The 19,849-nt window shown below is 42.1% G+C and overlaps 1 protein-coding gene across 1 annotated transcript in view; it reads right to left on the minus strand.

The window, feature by feature from the left end:
* MNAT1 (MNAT1 component of CDK activating kinase) overlaps positions 1-19,849 on the minus strand; it is a 181,173-nt gene that overhangs the window by 44,802 nt on the left and 116,522 nt on the right. Inside the window, exon 7 of the mRNA XM_074957194.1 lies at positions 11,710-11,831. Within this exon, the coding sequence (XP_074813295.1) occupies positions 11,710-11,831 (122 nt within the window). The remainder of the gene's footprint in view (positions 1-11,709; positions 11,832-19,849) is intronic.

The raw sequence follows: 19,849 nt of genomic DNA on the forward strand, positions 1-19,849 counted from the left end.
AGCCTGAGCAATAGCTAATCTGTGAAGTCGGAGTATGTTCAAGTCATTATTTCATTATTAGAAACACAGCTTGACTGGAGTATTTTGATTCTGAAGCCAGGAAAAACAACATCAATATTTTTTGCAAGCCCAAATCTTCACTATGGGTTTATGTAAAGTATCTTAAAAATATTATTGCCTTAGTTTTAAAAATAGAAGCCTAAAATGACTTTCTATGACCTCCATGACTTCTGCAGTGGCCAGTGTGGCTGATCCCAGGGCCGCCCAAACAGCTGGGCCTTGCCCTGGGGACTAGCCACTGCCTGGGGGGCCCAGGGGCCCAGCTGTGCCAGCCGCTGCTTAGCAGTTGGTGTGGCTGGCTCCGGGGACCGTCCGGAGCAGCAGCCTCGGGGACGGCTGGAGCAGCCCCGGGGACAGCTGGAGCAGCCCCTGCTCGGCGGCCTCAAGCTGCTGGCGCTGGGGACCGCCCAGGCAGCAGCCAGTGGGGCTGGCCCCAAGGGACCCCCCCAGAATATCAGCACCCCGGAACCCCCACCTAAGATTTAGTCTGAGGTATCTACAGTAAAGGTCCTGGACAGGCCATGCGCCGTGATTTTTTGTTTATTGCCCATGACCTATCCATGACTTTTTCTAAAAATACCCATGACTAAATCATAGTCTTATTTATATATAGGTAGCTAAGCACCCAGCCCTTCAAAGACTTACGAGTCTGCTTCACTTTACATGAGTACTTTCACTTGAAGTCAAAGTCACTGTGCATAAAGTGAAACACACACAAGTCCCTGCAGGATCAGGGCCTAAATAAGCTACCTGTTTTTCCAAAGTTATGAGCCCCTAACAGCTCCCGTAGTGGCCTATATGTTTAGGATGACAAGCCCTAGAAACCAATCCTTATGAAATACCATTAATTTACACAAATATTTACTCTGATTCTGCAAATACTGATGCAGGAGATTCATAAATTAAACATGTGGACTTCCATGTCTCAGGATCAGTTTTTTTAATTAAATTTTTATGATTAATAAAAGGTATCTAGAATACATAATGCCAACAAAACACCTCATTCCTTTATGTCTGTTTTCCTTCCATTTAGACATATCTGGAAATCCAAAACTTAAAGCAAGTGTGTTCACGCTAATAATCACGTTGCCATTCCTTGGACAAATTAAAGTTTCTGAAAGGTCTTCAATTTTTTCTCCTTTTTAAAAAACAAAAAAACAAAAACAAATTCATGCTCAGTCACCAAAACAGCTCAACACATTCACCTGGCCACTTCCAGACCCTCCCTTTCCAAAGTCCCTCCCCCACAGTCCAATTTTAGTTTTTAAATAAGAATGTACTATAAGCCTGATCCTCAAAAATCACTCCATTGACTTCAAAAAGAGGATCATATTTATTATTTATACAGCACCATACATGAGCTTTACTGATATATGAACAACATAGTCCATGACCTGCTTAGCTTGCAACCTAGGGCCTCGACCTGCAAACTTGCATCAACAAGAGTAGTTTTACACAACCTGAGGCCAAGGGACTTCTTACACTCGGGTGACCAGATGTCCCGATTTTATAGGGACAGTCTCAATTTTTGGGTCTCTCTCTTATATAGGCTCCTATTACATCCCGCAAACCCCCTCCTCCCCCCCCATCCCTGTCCTGATTTTTCATACTTGCTGTCTGGTCACCCTATCTTATACTTATATGTATTTGCAGGGTAGGAGACTATATTTCTACAATATTTTTCTCTTTTCATCCTTTGGGTGAGGGCAGAATGATGAGAATACCGTTGTTCTGGGATTTAAGGTGAATGGCATTCTTCTTTGATATGAATTACTCACTACTTCTTAGCACCATACCTTCTTGGCTTGGAAGACGCTGCATTTGGATTCTGCAGACACCGCTCCCAGCTTTGAAACATTCCTGACCGAGATGATCGCTGCAAAGAATATTATCTACCAACAATAAAGGTGTTAGGAAAAATGACTGACTGCGATCAAAGCAATTATAAGTAGCCTGTAAAGCTCAATTAAGGCTCCAAGTGACATTCTTTCTAGGAAGAGACTATTTCAGGAAGCATGCTGCCCAAGAGCGGGCCAGCAAAGCCACTGCAATCTCTTGGTCCATTTCATACTTTGGGAACAAGTCCCATTTGGAAGGCTGTGGTCTCTGCCACTACTGCATCTATTTCTGGAATCCAGGCCAAGGAGTTGCACTGCTTCTGCGATTTTGAAGAACTCACTACTTCTCTGTTAAGGTACCTTCATTTCGCTGGCTGCTCCGATTCCGATTTGATCACTTTCTCTACAGTTACATTAATAAGCGCCAAGATTGGGTTTCTGCTCCAAAGACAATAAATATACTGTTGTTGGGGCTGCTGGAGTCTTGTTTAGAAGCGTCACCAGATCTTTGTTTCATAGTGAAAAGGATGTGGGGAAGTCTTTCCTATCCGTTCACCTCCAGGGTTTCTGAATCTGGATCCAATACTTCCCCTTCTTCCAGGAGTGAAGTCTCAGAGTCTGAGAATACCTCATCTGTTTCTTGGACCTCTTCACTGTATTTTTGCAACTTCCTAGATTTCTTGCATGACCTGGAGAGGGAGGAACTGGGTCATTCAGAACAGGATGCTCTTTCCCTTCAGCTTTTTAGTTAGTTCTTTAGCACTGGATATGGCTGAAATTGCCAAGCAAACCCCTATGGAAATGCTGGTAGCGTCTAAGCTGGATGAGAGGACAGACTGCCTGGACAGGCCGGGTGGGGAGGGCCACACACTTCTGTGAACATCCATCTAAGTACCTCTTGTGGTCTGTTGGGGAGGCAGGGGAGCTCCAACGTTCTGAGCAGGAGCAAGAGGAGGTAGTTCTCCTGTAGTACTTGGTATGGTGTTGGGCTGTGCCTACTCATGCTCTGAAGGACCGTTATCAGACTGACTCAGTTCCTTACTCTCCTTATGGCCTGATGCCACTGTAATGCTGATACTACTGGGCTTGAATAGCATTATTTGTGGCTGTGTGCCAGAAACAACAACGGAAGCTGGAGAAGGAGCTTCTGAAGACATTTGGACTCTCCGGTTCCTGGGGGAAGGGGGGGAAGTGGGCAGGGGCGGCTGCCGTTCCATATGGAACACAATCAGGAATTTGCCCTAGCCATCATCTTGATACCAGCTGTACAATTCCCAATGCAGAGGCATGCTGCATTGTGGGGAGACAGGAGAGAGACAGAATTAAGAAGGGCAAGGCAAGGGGGAGAGAAAGGGAGACTGAAAAGGTGCTAGGCATCCTCCAAAATTCCATGAAAAGGCAGAAAGTTATGGAAGCTTTAAAACTGCATGCACAGGTCCCACAAAAGCAAGATCTTCTGACCAGGAAATCAAGGAGCGGGCTCCCCACCCAGTCCCGATACTGAGCAGGAACTACCCCAGGTAATGATCCCTCGGGTATTTCAAAATGGAGGGTGGAGGGAGAACTTTGGTTTTGGAGGAGACAGAGAGATCTGGGAGAACTCAGTACGTAGGACCCTAAACCATCTTAATGCTAATATGAGTGAGCCCCCTAGAGCTAGGTTCTCTATCACACAGGTGGCACACAACCCCTGAAGAGACATCCCCACCTGCTCCGCACAGCACAACTGCACTGCTGAAGGGGAAGCACTGACACCTGTGAAGACAAGAGAAGGATTTTCCCCTTAGTGATTCCAGTAATAAAGCCAAAATATGAATCATGGCTTTTTGAAGCCAGCTTAATATTTATCGCTATTTACCATTTTAATTCTTTAGTGCAGTTTACTCAACACTCCTCTGCTCTCAAAGGTAGGTGCTGAATTTTTATTTATATATAAATACACACACGCATTTAATAAACATCATGATTTAGTATTCTGCAAGCTCACACTACAAAAGACTGTTCTGGAATAAATGGTATAATTACATTTCCTACAGTGACCTTGTAATCTCTTGAGTATTTACTCTAGACTAAACAGCCTTATTCAGCTGCCCTGTGTCTGATTGTCGATGAAAGAAGCTTGTTTGACAACTGCTTCGAGCAGAAACATATTTTTTCCATGATTGCATAAAAAAGGTAAAAAAAAATAACATCACCAGACTAGTATTCCAAGCACAGAGGTTCATGTTAGATCGATGAGTTAATTCTGAAGCCAAACGCCAACAAAAACAATTACTATGGACATTCTGCTGTCATGACCAGCTTTTGAGGTTAATTTAGTGGTACATATACAACTGCAGCCAACTTTAAGTATAAGTAACTACATGGTGTATGCAGGCTTCCCTTCTTGTTTCTTCATACATTTTCCATTTTCTTTGCTTTTATAACTCTCCCGAGACCCTTTACAGTTACAGAACCCACACTATACCCACAGGTGGGCAGGCAGGAAGTAAAACTCTGTTTCAAAAGCAGTCCACTATTAATATATTCAATTTCTAATGACCTTGACAGAAGAGCTCCATGCAAAACACCATGTACTACAGGGTGTCATTTGAAATGTTCATATGATATTTTTGCCAAAAAGTCGATTTCTTAAACAGTAAGACTTCAGACACACTACAGGCTGATTTCCATTCAGTTGAAAAAAGACAGTGCTTATCTGCCTCTCCTGTATAAACCCTCAGCATTCCAAGCCCTTATAACAAAACCTGAAGGATTTCAAATAGTATGTTAAAGCAATATAAACCAGCTCCTAAATCAGCTCAAAATTAACATTGTTTATGAATTGTTATTCCTTCCCTTTCCGTTTGATTCTGAAGAAGGAAATGCACTAGTTATTCTATTGCATATCCAATATATAAAATATAGTGTGTTTTCTTCACAAGTCTTTATTCAAAGCTGCTCACTGCAAAGTGCGTACAAGTACTTTTTTTTTTTTTTTTAAAGTGTGGATACACTGCATAGAAAGGTGTCCAGATACTGTTATGTCCCTCAAAGCATAAATACTCCACCTCCTACCTGCCAATTCTCATTTATCAGCAGCCAGATTCAAAGCTTAATGAAGTCAATCAGAATCTTTCCAATTACTTCAAAGGAATTTTGATAAGGCCCTAGCACAGGAAACTTGTTGGAAATCAGAATGTGTGCCCTGCTAGCCAACAGAATTCCTATAAGAATAAAGGGACAGCAACTGCGAAGTATACGTTTCAAATCAGACCTTCCTTACCATTACTCAATCTTTCGGCTCTCTGATGACGGAGCTGGCTAAGAAACTATATTCTATTCAGAGGAAGCAGAATGAACTTAGTGTTCAGAATCAATGGGCCAAAACAGATCAACTTGAAAAGAGCCGCACATTAGAGCTTTTCTCCCTTTGTAAGGCTCAAAAAATATCTGTATCCCCTGTCGGAAGACAGCTGACGTGAAAAATCACCTGTTACAATTTTTGGAATTCAGAGGCCCTGGTACTCCTTCCAATCAATTCTCAGTTATTTTATTGGAAATTAATGCAGAGACTCAGGTTAAGCAGTTATCAGCAACTGACCTGACTGAGAAGCAGACTAACAAGGATTTAAAAACAGCTCAAAGACTAAGACATTACTAAAGCCTCTTTAAAAATCACTCTGATTGACAGCTAAGAAATTATACTAGTCATTTCAAAACAAAAGTTCCAGAACACTACATATGTTTCAAATTATGCTACAACATTGCACAACAAAGAAACATGCCCATGTTTTCTACAGGAAATAAAGGTTAAAAATGAAAAGCTACCGAAGTTGTAACAGAGCTGAAATCTAGCCTTGTCGTCATTGGACATTTGAAATAATTGAACTGTTCTGAACTAGGGGGGGAAAAAAAAAAAAATGGACTCAACCCCACTGTTACACTTACGAAAAAGGTCCAAATCTACTTGCTTTACTATTATGAGAAATCCCACAGAAGCCCAATCCTGTTTCAATACTTATTGTTTGCTCTTGAAACATCATTTTATGTTTATCTTTTAAAAGTCCTAACGAGGGAATATCGGTCACAATGGCAGTTCACCTACAAAAAAAAAGGGAAAGGCCTGACTTGCCCACTGCTCTGAATAATGTGGTTATATTTGAAAACAAATGGCTAGATAAAAGGGAAATCATATTTTTCTCAAAACAGATTAAAATCCTTGAATCTACTATCAGCTTAATTTTCCACGATTCACATATATTTACCCAGGATGCTGCTCGAGACACTTTTAGGGGGGAAAAAAATGATAATTTCCATTGCATAGACAATGTTACGTGGGAAAATATAGACATTACGATATTTTTAAACTCACAAGGCCTGAATCTCATTTACAGAACAGTCCCAGTACAGCACTCGGGCAATATAACGAGGCCTTAAAGTAGGTGCAAATAGAACAAAACAAAACATCGTTGTAATTTCAGGCCTCTTCAGTCTGTCAGAGGTGGTGTAAAGTGTAAATGAGAATCAGGCACACCTGGGATGATGTTTTTAAATTACAAGGCATGAAGTTCCAATTTGTCTCAAGATTTCGAATAATAAGAGCAGATTTTCAAGTTACAGAAATGTACAGCAGCCAGTAGCATGCAGCACTTCCACTGCTGTATTTAGTGTGAGAACATAATGCAGCAAATCCTGCCAGCCTTAGGTGCACCAAACTGTCCTGAGGTCCTTAAAGGACATCAGAGGGACCAAAAAAGGACAGTTTTGATCCTTAGGGTTTTTTTGACTCAAGTTTACATAATAGCAAAGCTATTAGCACTCTCAGTCAGTGGTATTACTGACATGAGTAAGGGAAGATGATTAAGTCAGTTCCCAGTTTTCGTTTTACTCTTTCAATCTTGACATATTTGCAAGTTATTTTGTAAAATTTCTCTTGATTTATAAGTATGAAAAATCCTGCATATTCCAGGTACTAGGACCCTCAGGCATAAATTCAAAGTACAATCACAAAAACACCCAGCGTCTTCCCCCTACTTCAAAACCAAAAAATAACCAACCAGAAAGAAAATTGTATTTTAACATCTCCACCTTGAAAGCCTATGTAAATCAATGGGCCCTGCAATATTATACAAATGTCAGTGCATCTGGACTATTTTGGACCAAAGAGCGAAAGTTCCCAAGTCCCAAAGGTGTCTCACACAGAACACCATGCTAGCAGTTCTCTCTCCTTTAAATCAAGTGATGCCAGCTTGAGTTTCTCTATTGACCACAGCCATGCCAGTACTGCACAGGTCTCAAGCAGGGAGGTCTCAAGCTATTTAAGGCTCTACAGGTCAAAACCAACACTTTAAACTCCACCCAGAAACCAACAGGCCACCTATGCATATTGCTGAGCACTGGGGTGGATTTCAGGTGTAAATGCATTGCAGTCTTCACGGCAGAGGTGAGAAAGCATAGATCACAGTAGTAAGGTCTGCATCCAAAAGCAGTGATCTCAATCCCCTGGTCAAATGGAGATGAAAGAGACTTTTTGAATACTGCTGCTACATGGCCATCTAACAGCAACTGAAGCTCCAACAATACCTTCAGGTTGCAAACTTGAGTAACAAATGGTGTGCACAAGAACTTATTTCTCGGTTGCTTTTCATAACCTATCAGCTTCACCTCATTATTCCTAATTGAGCTTTAGCAAGCTAGCATTCCTTCACATCTCAATCCCAGACAATGGGTAAGGCACTTGGCAACATGATATGGGGTTAGATAAGTCAGAAATATAGAGTTGGGCTCCATCAATATAATGAAGACATGCAGCCCAAGACTCTGCACTAACTCTGCCAATGGTCACCTATAAATATTGAATAGACGAGACCACCAGACAGAACTCAGTGAACTCATGAATGGAACACTTAGGAAAGATGAGCTGGTGTTGGCCATTCCCCTCTAGGAATGCTCAAAAGGAAGACACTGAGTCACTCAAGAGCCGTACCACCACCACCACCACCACATGAAGCTGATACATCTAGGAATATCAGCATAGACATTTGATCGTTATCCACTCTATGGACGAGCTCATCTCTGAATGACATCAAAGCATGGCCCAGGGACTGCTCTGATCTATCCATTTAAGGTTTTTATTTGGGTCCCACCACCATAGTATGTGATTGCCTCACAATCTTTAATGTATTATCTATACCCAGAACAACAAGGTTCAAGGTGTTCAGAGGTATTCAGATTTGGCTCACCACAAATGTCTGTTTAAATTTTAACCAAATGGAAGATTAAGGATCCAGACTATCGTTATCCTGATTACCAGCATCAAGGAATATTTTTTGAGGAAAAAGTCCATCGTTACCCTACATGTGAAAGAGTTAAATTTCAGAACCACCAATAGGATTTATGTTCAGTTTTGTTGCTAATCATTTTTACCAGTTTCCCATCTCAATTACAGACCAGCACCAAACACTCATATTTTTATTTTAAAAACACTAAAAACCGGGATTATGAGAAAGGTAGCCTTGCATTGCCAGCAACTGAGATTTCCCAATACTAACCCAACAGAAGAGTAGTCGGGGACTATCAATTAGCAGTTAGCAATGAGAAACTAACTCTCATTGACAAAGTTCAATCCTTGTCTGCATCTTGGCTGGAGCAAATTAGAATAGTAATTGCCACAGAAACACACGTAATTTGGGAATATCATCTATAGTTCAGTGATTCAGGAAGCTATTCTTGAGTCGCACCAGAGGGAAAATTATATGTGTGTATTATACATACATATATATATATATATATATATATATATATATATATATATATATATATATATATATATATATACACACACACATATACACACACACACACACACACACACACAGAGCCATTCATTTGTGTTGAAAATCTATTTCTTAATTATTTTCAGGCTTTTAAAGGAGTTGATAGCAAAAACACACTTATGAAGGGGACAAAACAGAAGGAAAAAAAAAAGTTGAAGCACTTAGTTACCCTTTTCCTTTGAGAGCCTGAAAACAAAATTTTCAAAAACTATTTGAACGCTGATTTCTCCATGTGGCTTGCCCATGTTTGAGAAATGGCATGCTCTGCAGAGCTCATCAGTACCCACACAATTTAATTATCTGAAGCCTAGTGAGTAATTGGTATAGGACCATTTAAATGTGAACCACCATTTTTTAGAAAAAAGAAAAGTAACAAGAGTCCTAAAACAAGCTCTGGAGAATTTATCCTCTTTCTTACTCTTCGTGCTAATCACCCATTTGTTCTCAGCAGACTCCAGCGAACTGCAAAAGGAGCAGCCTTCCTTGCTCTGAAGATTGATGCGAGTGTTGTGGAAAAATATGAGGTTAAGACCAGAATATTTGAAGGATCCAGCCTGTTGAGTGCTTTGAAGGTAATAAACAATATCTTAAAATCAATAAAAGATGCTACCAGAATAAATGTAAAGGCTCCACACTAGGTTGACAGAGTATTTGCAAAAATCTTGGTTCCTGAGGTTTGGATAAACTGAATTCTGCACGTTTTGGGGAACTGTCCAGCAAGCAATAAATTGCAGTTTTCAAGCTGCAATATTATTATAGGGACAAGAAATTTTGCTGTAGTCTATGACTAACTACAGTGTTACAAAACTGAGAAATTTGAACGATCAAGTGAAACCTCACTAATTTGCATAGACCAATGAAAATATTCACTTCAGAGGGGGACAAGGAGAGAGAGAGCGCGAGATGGAGAAATTGAGAATCTGTGTCCTTCTTTTAAATTTAACTTTTGTAATATGGTTCAAGTTAAAAGGGAGCTAAAAGTCTTCAGCATGAGCATGTAACACCATTATGCTCAACTCATCTGCCTCATTCAGCCAGCTGTTTGCAGCTGCTTCTAAGGCCAGCCACGGGACCACAACATATTTGTTAAGCATTTATCATCAACAGATGAGCATGAGTTCATGCAAATACAGAAACAAATATATAAAGGAGTAGGGTACTGCATGGTCTAAGGTATTAAAAATACCCAGTGGAATGGGATTTGAGGAGTAACAGCAGGGCACATGCAGGATGGGTATATTTGTTTTTATGTTACAAAAGGCCTCTAGATTCAATTGGGGAAACTCACAGTTCCCCCACATGTGGCAGATGACATTTGCCAAATCACTCACTCAAACTCTTTCATCACCTGCATTTCGCAGCCAAGTGGGATTGCATTCTTGAGAAACACCCCCCACCCCCCCCCCACACACACACACACTACCAGACTACTCCTACCTCTTCCTGAGCATCTCTGCTAAGTGGGTCTTGCTGATGGTGCTTCTCCAGAAATTAAGCATGAGCATAAGTATTTGCAAGGCTGGGGCTATTGTATGTAATATTAGCAGCTAGACTGAAGCCATGCAGTACTTAGAGGGGGTTCGCTTTCCAAGAAGCTGAATTCTCCTGGAACAAGCAATCACACACACAGATACTATGGAGATAGCTATTATAGAAAGATTCCAAGATCTCACTGCCCACAGGTTACTCAGGATATATGTTATACATGAAATGCAAATGCCTAGGGGGTTCCCCATAAAAAGACTTATTTTCCCCCCCGAACATTTTCATCTGTAAGAATGTCCATGGCTGACAGAGCTTCAGAACTCCCCCTGCAGGAGATGGCCCCACAGCTGTGTTTTGAACAGGTGGTGAATGCTGGCTCCAGCTATGTCTGGGTTGGGATAGCTGACGAATATTTGCTCTGATAAACTTGATATCAGATAATGAAAATGATAGGCATCAGGAATACATGGGAACACAAACAATAAGTGATTCTAGACAAGCTTGAAGGTCTTTCGGCAGCACTGAGTTTTAGATTGCTTATCCATCAGGGCTGACTGTGTTTTAAAACCTTTTTTGGAGACCCCTATGCCCTCCCAGGATGAGGAGTGTAATTTCTCATCTGAAAAACACAACGGCACGTGTTGGCAGTGCCCACTGAAGTAAATTGGAATCTTTCCTTGGATTTCAGTGGGCTTTGGATCAGGCCCAAGATGCATACCAAAGGGTCCCTCCCAACTATACTCTCTCATTGGTATTTTGTTTCTTCCCCCCTGACATCCTGCATTTTCATTGTTCTGCAAAGTGTTTTCTAGAAGTAACAAGGGTGCATGACCTTGAAGTCAGCCAGACCCAGCTCAATGACACTATCCATCTGGCTGGTTGTCTACGTGTCTAGCGGGTGTTCAGCTACTAACCTCTTTAGCGGTGAGCAGGCATGCCTCTATTGTGCTATTCAGTCTCCATTACCTTGGAACACCAGGCTCCTAAGTTCCCTTCCAAACATGGCCACACACTGCAATGCAGCCAAACTGCTGGGCCAGCCCTGCATTATACTTTGACAAAGTTAAGCTCTATGCTTCATTTCTCACAAACGTTATTTAACTGTAGATGGCAGTCAGTGAGTAAATCTACCCTTTTCCATGGCAAAAGGCCCAGCTTTGATATTTTTACTGGCTTACTGCTGGGTAAATTATGCCCCGATTTTTTATTTATTTACTCTTTAATACAGTGCAACTGAAAATGAACAGCTACTTCACTACAGCTGCCAACGACAACCTTAAAAACACTAATGCAATCCAGTTTAGCTCTCCATAGATCTATAAAGGCTAGAGGACCAAAAAAATTTTAGCTTATCCACCCAAACAAAACGATGGTTGGGCAGGAAGTCTAATATTTCATTAAGATACTTTTAAAAAAAAAAATCCATATGCTGCTGGCAAAGTGAAGATGGTAATATTCCCAGATACAATGCCATGAAATGAAAATTAAAGTTCTAATATGGTACTTACCCTAGCCTTCCTAGAAGTTCAGTCTCTGGAACTTGTGGTCCATAGGTCTCGACTTGCAGTGGCTGATACTCATACAGTGCTTCCTCCAGTTTTTGAATGGGCGCTAATGAAATATGCTGAGTCTGTTGAAAAGGAACAATGAATCTTTAAAATGTGCCATAATTTTTTTGCTGGTTCCTTCATGGAGGTTGGGAGGGGTAAGTTTGCACTTAATGTGATGTTCAGTCCACCTTTAAACATATTGTCCATTATATTAGCCATTTCCTGATGGTAATTTTAATTCTTTACAGGACCTACAGTATGGAACTAATGTTTTGTTAGCTATAATTCTTTAGAGGGATAAGAGGAAAAGCTTTAGTGAAATCAGTCTTACCATCAAAGATAGTGTAGCTGCTTCCAGACTCTCTGGTGAAATTACGTAAAAATTTCACTTATCAGAAATAATGTCAAACAAATGCCTCTGAGCAATTGTATTAGATTTTGTAATCAATGATTTCCTGAAAGCCCTAATTAGAAAGGGAAATGACTTTAATTTCTCTCTGCAGGGCTTTCTAAGCTACCATATATAATGGCTCTCGTGATAGACTTTTTACAATAGAACACAATTAATTCATTCAGCAAACTCCCATTTGTTCTGTAACTAAAATATAGAAACACGCAAATATAAAATTTTAATTCCAGATGGTACTTTTTCAAGGCCTTCAGACCACAGAGAAACAAACAGCTAGAATTCCTTTTAAAGCTCCTATCACTCCAAACTCTCAAAACAGAGATTTGGGGTTTGAAAGGAGAGTCAAAGAAAGAGATAGAGCCTAGTTAACAGATGTTGTTGTGTGACATTTGCCACGGATTTGTTGATCTTTCACAGAGTTTCAATTTTCTACTTTATTCTATGGTGCTGACAAAATTACCAACAGCAGAACAGAGAACACTACGATACCCCAAGACAATCTGAGTACCCATTAGGAAAACGGTAGCAGTGTATGTGTGCTCACTTTAAGACAAAAGTGTTGAATCTTTACATAGGGTTAGGCTGTGTGACTCCCACTGGCGAACGCTTACTCAATTCAGTGGATTCAAAGGCACTACTCATGTAAGTAGCTACTCACCAATGGGTACAAGGGGCTCACAGCCTGGCCCATCATGTTAAAGTTAACTGAGGAAGGCGTGGAGGATGTCACGCGTGCGTGTAGTCCAGGTACAATGGCCTCCCTGAATTACAAGCTTAGAAGGCTTCGTTCAAACATACAGAAGGCAGATAAGACAACTGAGGACCAGCCGGTCAGGAGAAATACTATCAGTGATACAGAAAACTAGTCAGAGCCAGGGGCCTTCCAGTTTGGTTGAGATCTCAATGGAGGTGAAGTTTTCTACTGCAAATGGATTATGCATGTGATGAGAATGGATCATTTCAACTTCCTTCTCTCTGCACTGCACAGACGCATAGGGGCATTGCTAAGGTGACAGCTTGCATAGTTCAGGCACTTTAAAGGAGAATTTACCATGAGAAATAAAAGTTCTGAAGTTAGACACTATTCAATCTAGCTTTCATACTGTTATTTCTATGCCAAAAACACCAATGTTAAAACTGAGCAACCAGTCACTCAAAGAAATCAGGAAATGCAAAAGTAAGGTTGAAACTTTAACTGTACCCCACAATATTTTAAGGCATATACAGTGTCTCAATATCATCTGAAGCTGTCAATTAATACAACACATTCAAGTGTTCATCACTTTTATATTTTATAAAAAATTGCTCTCATCGTGTGACACCCATTATGGACTCTGCACTTGGAAACCTTTAGGTTTAAAAATTCAACTCCCCTCCTAGCTGTGCTGTTCAGTCACTAGATATTCGACTACTTCAGCTGTATACACTGCGGGTTTCCCACCAGCAGCTTGGAATAACCTTTCCCTTTGCCAGTCAGGCACCATCAGAACAGTTACAGCCTCCAAAATGTGAAAGGCCTGAAATTATAGAAAAAGCTTTTGTAGCCAGGCTACTGACTGCCCCCAGGTAGTTCTGAAATTTTTAGAAAACAAAAACACTGAATTTTTAAACTTACCATTGTCTCTGCATTTCTTTTGCTGTGATTAACCAGGCTGTGTGCAGGGAGCTTCTGTGGACTGAAACATCTCTGTCACAATATACTCAGAGTAGCAACCGTGTTAGTCTGTATCCGCAAAAAGAACAGGAGTACTTGTGGCACCTTAGAGGCTAACAAATTTATTAGAGCACAAGCTTTTGTGAGCTACAGCTCACTTCATCAGACTGCGTACATCCGATGAAGTGAGCTGTAGCTCACGAAAGCTTGTGCTCTAATAAATTTGTTAGTCTCTAAGGTGCCACAAGTACTCCTGTTCTTTTAACAATATACTGAATTTCAGAATGGAAAAGTAATATTTTATGCCCTTGAAACTTCCACACGGATTTTTTCTGTGCTCCTTATTTGAGACAATAATCCTGTGACTTGTCCTATTCCAGGCCCCTCAACCGGCTGTAGTACTGCCATAGCTCACCCACAGTGCAGCACAAACCTGAAACATACCTCTGTGGACTATTCCAAGAGGAAGTGTTTTCGTAATCACCTTATGATTGACGTTTGGAGAAGGCCAACAACCAGGTCTAGTACCAGAAACAGGGGACTTACAGCTAAAGAAAAGGCCTGGCAAGAGGCAACAGGAAAGCTGAGGCTGGCCGTACAGCTTGAGGACAGGGTTTCAGCACAGGAGCAGACACTTGGCTTTGCAGTTCTGGGAACAGGAACGATGGCTAATGAAGGAGACAGAGCTCAGCAGAGAGCTGTTTGAGTGGCTGATTTCAATCATGGCTTCAAGAGTACCAGCTCCTGCTGCCTCTCCCACACCATGGCCTATGTCCCCTGTGCCATACCCTGGGATGTAGTGAAACAGCTTGGAAAATTCCATGGCTGGGTGGCCCATGCAATCAGGCCCCATGAGCAGCTAGGGAACTTAGCCCCAAGCAGTCCTCCCTCTTGACCCTCTGGCCTGTGGATACTTCCACCCTCCCTCCCCAGGCGTCAGGTGCGTGGAAAATGGGGATAGAAGGGAAAGGGGAATGCGGGGCAGGGGTCTGTGTTGTGTAGATGGTTTTACTGTTTGCACTTGTTCATGCACGTTTTGTTTTGGAAAAGTTCTGTTGTAACTGGCGTTTTGGTGTAATGATAGCAGCTAGCCTGCCTGGCAATGAGAGGATGTTGTACTGTTTTAAAACATGTTTATAAATAAAGCTTTTTTAGGTCATCAAGAAAGTTTATTGCTATCACTGCATCTCATCATACAATCTGTATTTGAAACAATAAAGGTTAACACATGATCAGGAGCAACTAGGAATTAGTAAGCAAACACTAATCCTCTATACAGTTAGATACAGACATCCACACTTCAATCAATCACTTCCTTATATGAATCCATACCGTGAATCATTCCCCACCCCCCATTTCATAAACTGTCATGTCATTCATAGATGCACTGCATGTCAATCAAGCCCCCAGCCCAACCCAAGCACTGAACCCCCACAAATCAATTAACCCCATCCCTCCACAAGCACATTCAGAGAGGTGCTACTCCCCCTCTTCCACTGGGCCATGCAAGTCCATAATGTGAGAACACAAAGCATCCTTGACTTCTGTTGCCTGGGTACCAGCTCCAGCTGGGGTAGGTGCACTTTCTAGCTGAGGGAACCAGTCCAGCAGCCCTTGTCTGTCATAGGTCCATTCATGGGGAAACAGATCATCTCAGGCTTCACAAAGATTGCAAAGAGCACAGCATAGCCACAATAATGCAGACAGCATTAACACCACTGGCATCCAAACAGCTCTGTAACCATCTCCAGCATGATTTCAATCTGCCAAAAGTACATTCAACCACCATTCTACACCTGTTCAGAGTGTAATTAAACCATCTTTTGCCAGGGCCTCTGAAATCAGGGCACAGTTTTGTAAGCCAGGGCAAAAGGGGGTATGCGGGCTCCTCCAGAACAACAGTGGGGACAGTAACAACACTTATTACAATATCATTTGGTGGCAACAGTGTCCTAGCCTGTCCATTAGCGTAGACTCCTAAGCAATGAAAAGCCCTGGCATCATTAACTTTCCCAGTGCAGCCCACATTGGCATTCACAACTTGACCTGTGGTCCCTGTCAAAGGGCAAGTGTAAGCAGATTTCGGGTTAGCAGAAGGGAGTGTGGATATGGTTGTTTTGACTCGGGTCTGCATGTTGTAGTGTGGACATCAGAGCCCCAGGTTCAAGCCTGGGTTAGAAAATTCTTAACGTAGAGTTAACAAATCAATGTAGATGCTCAAGCCCCAGGTTCTCTAACCCAGGATCAACTGACTCGAGTCCCACTAACCATGGGCTTACGTTGCCATGTAGACATACCCCAATGGCCAGCTCAGATTGCAAGGCAGAGGCTGGGGTCACATCTCTGGAGGGGGTTTTTGCAATCACCTGGAGGGGGTTTTTTGTTAAGGTTGCTCCCAACACTAGCCTAATGCTAATTGCACTGGGATTGGCTAATGGAGGTGTGGGACCACACAGAAAAGAGCAGTGCTAGGCTGAGTCAGGCTTCCTCCTCCACCCACTGTGCTGCCGCAAAAGCCCATCCTCCTTTTTGTCTTCACTGTAATTGGCAGCATAGGGTATCTGTGTTTCATCAGGCTTGGTCTATGGAGTTTCACAGGTTTTAGAGGCAAGAAGAAGGAACCATTACAATCATCTAGTGTAACCTCCTGAGTCACACAGGTCACAGAACTTCAACAAGGGATTCTTGGATGAAGCCCCGTAACGTGCAGTTGAGCTAGCGCCTATCTTTCAAAAAAAGATCTGCCCTAGATTCAGAGACTTGGTAAAGTACTTGCTACCTCCCTAGGTCAGCTGTTCCAATGGTTAATTATCCTCACCATTAAAAAACAGTACCTCGTTTCCCATTTGAGTCTGTCAGGCTTCAGCTTCCAACCACTGGCTCCTGTTACGTTTCTCTCTGCTATACACTTTGGATTAGGGTGTGGGGTGGTTTGGTCCCAGCCACTGGGGGCCAGCAGGCACCTCTGCACATGAAGGTAACTGGATGGGTTTGCATTGTGCAAGTACATCTGGACATTGAGGCAGCTGCACAACACAGTTCATTTGCTTTAGCTTCCCAGGATTACAACTTTAGGCGGTGGGTCTTGGCAGCATGGGATAGACTCCCCTCAGTAACAAGAAAAAAAACCCCAGAAGCTGGGTTGGCTGGCACTCCTGACACACAGATGTTGGGAGTTTGGGTAATGTCCTTTTCCTGCAAAGTGGGTATTAGTCTGCCTTCACTTGGGAACGGGCTAGATTTGCAGGGAGGACCTGGAACACAAAGGAGGGCTAGTGGTTGTCTCATGAATTCATTTGCACGGGGCTGTGGCCACATTCAGGCCTTGAGGCAATATAGGCTCCAATACAGGCAATACAGGACCAGGAATATTTGTGCTTTGAGCATCAATAAGGTATGCTGGGGGAAGGAGCAAAGTAGGAGTTTGGGACAGCTGTGACCTTCTTCCTTTATACTGCTGGTGGGACAAGTTGCATTTAAAACGTATCTTGCCCAATTAAATTAAAAAGTTTAATAAAGCAGCAGAGATTTGGTCAATATCATCTTAATCTGGTCTCCAGCCTGACTGGCCCCTATGCATTCACGTTATCGTCATCATGGCAAATCCCAAAGGAACGTGGCCTTCTTACAAATCAAGCCCCATGTGGTTCAATCACTGGCAAAGTGCTCAACGCAGTCTGATTGTATATTCAGTTTATGTTCATCGCTGGCATTCTTGTCGCACCTCCAAAGCTTTTGGTGCCCGTGTGTTCGCCAGCTGTGTAGCAGCATTCCTTGGTGCACACACTTTGGAATTCACTGGTCTTCCATTCTAATAGGTCCATACCCAAGAATACACTCATGACAGTGTCTTGCTGACATTGTTCAGTTTGGTGAACTGCTGTAGCTGACGGTAAAGCTGGTTGGGCAAGAAGGAGCACACACTAGTTGGATTATTAACCCAGATGAAACTAAATCCCTGACCATTACTATCAAACACCCTTCAGACCAGATTACACCCAGCTCAATATTAACCTGTCTGGATGGGACATCAAGTACATGGCAACCGTCAAATATTTGGGCTGGGAGACAGAGCTAGATGATGCTCAAAGGGGGTCGGGGGGAGAAGGAGACACAGCCATTCATCAGAGAGTGTTAAAATGGAAGCCATTATGCAACTTGATAGAGATCACTAGAGGCAAACACTATTACTTAGGGCTTCTACAGTGCATTACAAATGCATAGCACTTTACACTTCTGAGAGGTAGGATTTTTAAATTTACTATACTCCACTTAGAGGACAGGGCCTGCCTTTTTCAGCATTAGGAGGAGTTTACGACTGAGCTAAAACCAGACTGAAGGTAGTGGGCTCCAACATTTTCTTTTTGCATTGCTTTGTCCTGACACATCTAGAATTTGATTTTGTGGTCATGGGTAAGTGTTTCTAATTCCCCCTGGATGCTGTAATGTTTGTGTACAAGAAGCAGACAGTATCCGAATGGTGAAAGAAATGGCTTCCAAGAACAAAGACAACAGATATTCCTGTCTCCTCTCCCCACCCCCAATCTTTCTGGCATATTCCTTCCGTTCCGTCCCATCCCCCCCCCCGCCCCCTCAGTTTAATTTAGGCACTGTGGCTGTCCATTATATTTTGGAGTTTATGGCACCACAAAAACATTGTTAATTAGAATTAAGATGCGTGTTTCATCCTCATAACTTCGTTTATGTAAAAGTTTGCACAGCAAGGGATTTGTGTGCAACTGATTAACCTAAAACATACTGCACATGAATAGACAGACACAGGATCAGCTACTTTTAAAATTAATGTCTTTTCTTATGATACTTAATAGCAGATTTAACAATCCGATTTACTTTTCGCTACACTACATACGCTGTTTACTTAATGCATTTCTCTGTTTAGACAATAAAAAAAGACTTGTCAGTTTCTCTCTCAAATACACTAGCACAATGCTGCAACATCTGGGTTATAGACACTGCAAGGGGAATATTTCTGTTTGCAAAATGCTTGTTTTTACAAAGCCTAAACCTTTGATGAATGAGACCTAATAATCTCCTTTTGCTGTCATACAAGCAGGGTGACCAGATCTTGGAAACAGAACACCAGTACACCTTCTGTAATATGGCTGGGGAGTGGGCATTTGACAACTACTGAACAAGTTTGTAGTTGCCTATTAGTGTACCAGTGCTGGGGTAGGAGTACTTTAAGAGGATGTGAGTTCAAGATACCCCCACTTCCTATCCCTTGGTCTCCCAGCTTCCTTGTTCCCAAAACTCCACCACATTCCCTAAGCCCTCAGACCCTGCCTGCCCTTCACCATTTCCATCCCCCTACAGCTTACCAAAAAAAAAAAAAAAACACACCAAAGAAGAATCAGAGCTGAGGTTAGCAGAAACAGATTTAAAACATAAGGAATTTCTTCACACAACGCCCAGACAACCTGTGGAACTCGTTACCTAGGGATGCTGTGAAGGCCACAAATATAATTGGATTAAAAAAAGAACTTCATTGAGGATAAATCCACCTACGGCAATTAGCCAATACAGTCCAGGATGCAACCCCATGCTCTAGGTGTCCCTAAACCTCTGATTACCAGAAGCTGGGACTGGATGGCAGGGGATGAATCACTTGATTGCCCTGTTCTGTTCATTCCCTCTCAAATATCTGGTACTGGCCACTGTTGGAAGACAGAATACAGGGCTAGATGGACCATTGGTCTGACCCAGTATGGCCATTTTTATGTTCTTATCTTTCCACTGCCATGAAGAGGAGAATGAAGGAGGAAGACAATACCAGAGACCAAACAATGGATGCATCTGTAGTGAAGAGAGCAGAGATCGATTATGTTGCAGATATTTCCAGTAGCAGTAGCAGAAACCAAGGTTGCCGGGGTCATTAAAGCTTGTCTCAACAGTGCACATTTTTGCATTAGCACATGGCTGTACTAGATAAAACAGGTTTTTTCACGCTTTAATTTCTATCTGTCCAGGTACGTACTTACTTACATGGCCCCTCTATTACCATATTATCTGAGTGC

The sequence above is a fragment of the Natator depressus genome, chromosome 6 (genome assembly GCF_965152275.1).
Source record: "Natator depressus isolate rNatDep1 chromosome 6, rNatDep2.hap1, whole genome shotgun sequence".
NCBI classification, from domain to species: Eukaryota; Metazoa; Chordata; order Testudines; family Cheloniidae; genus Natator; species Natator depressus.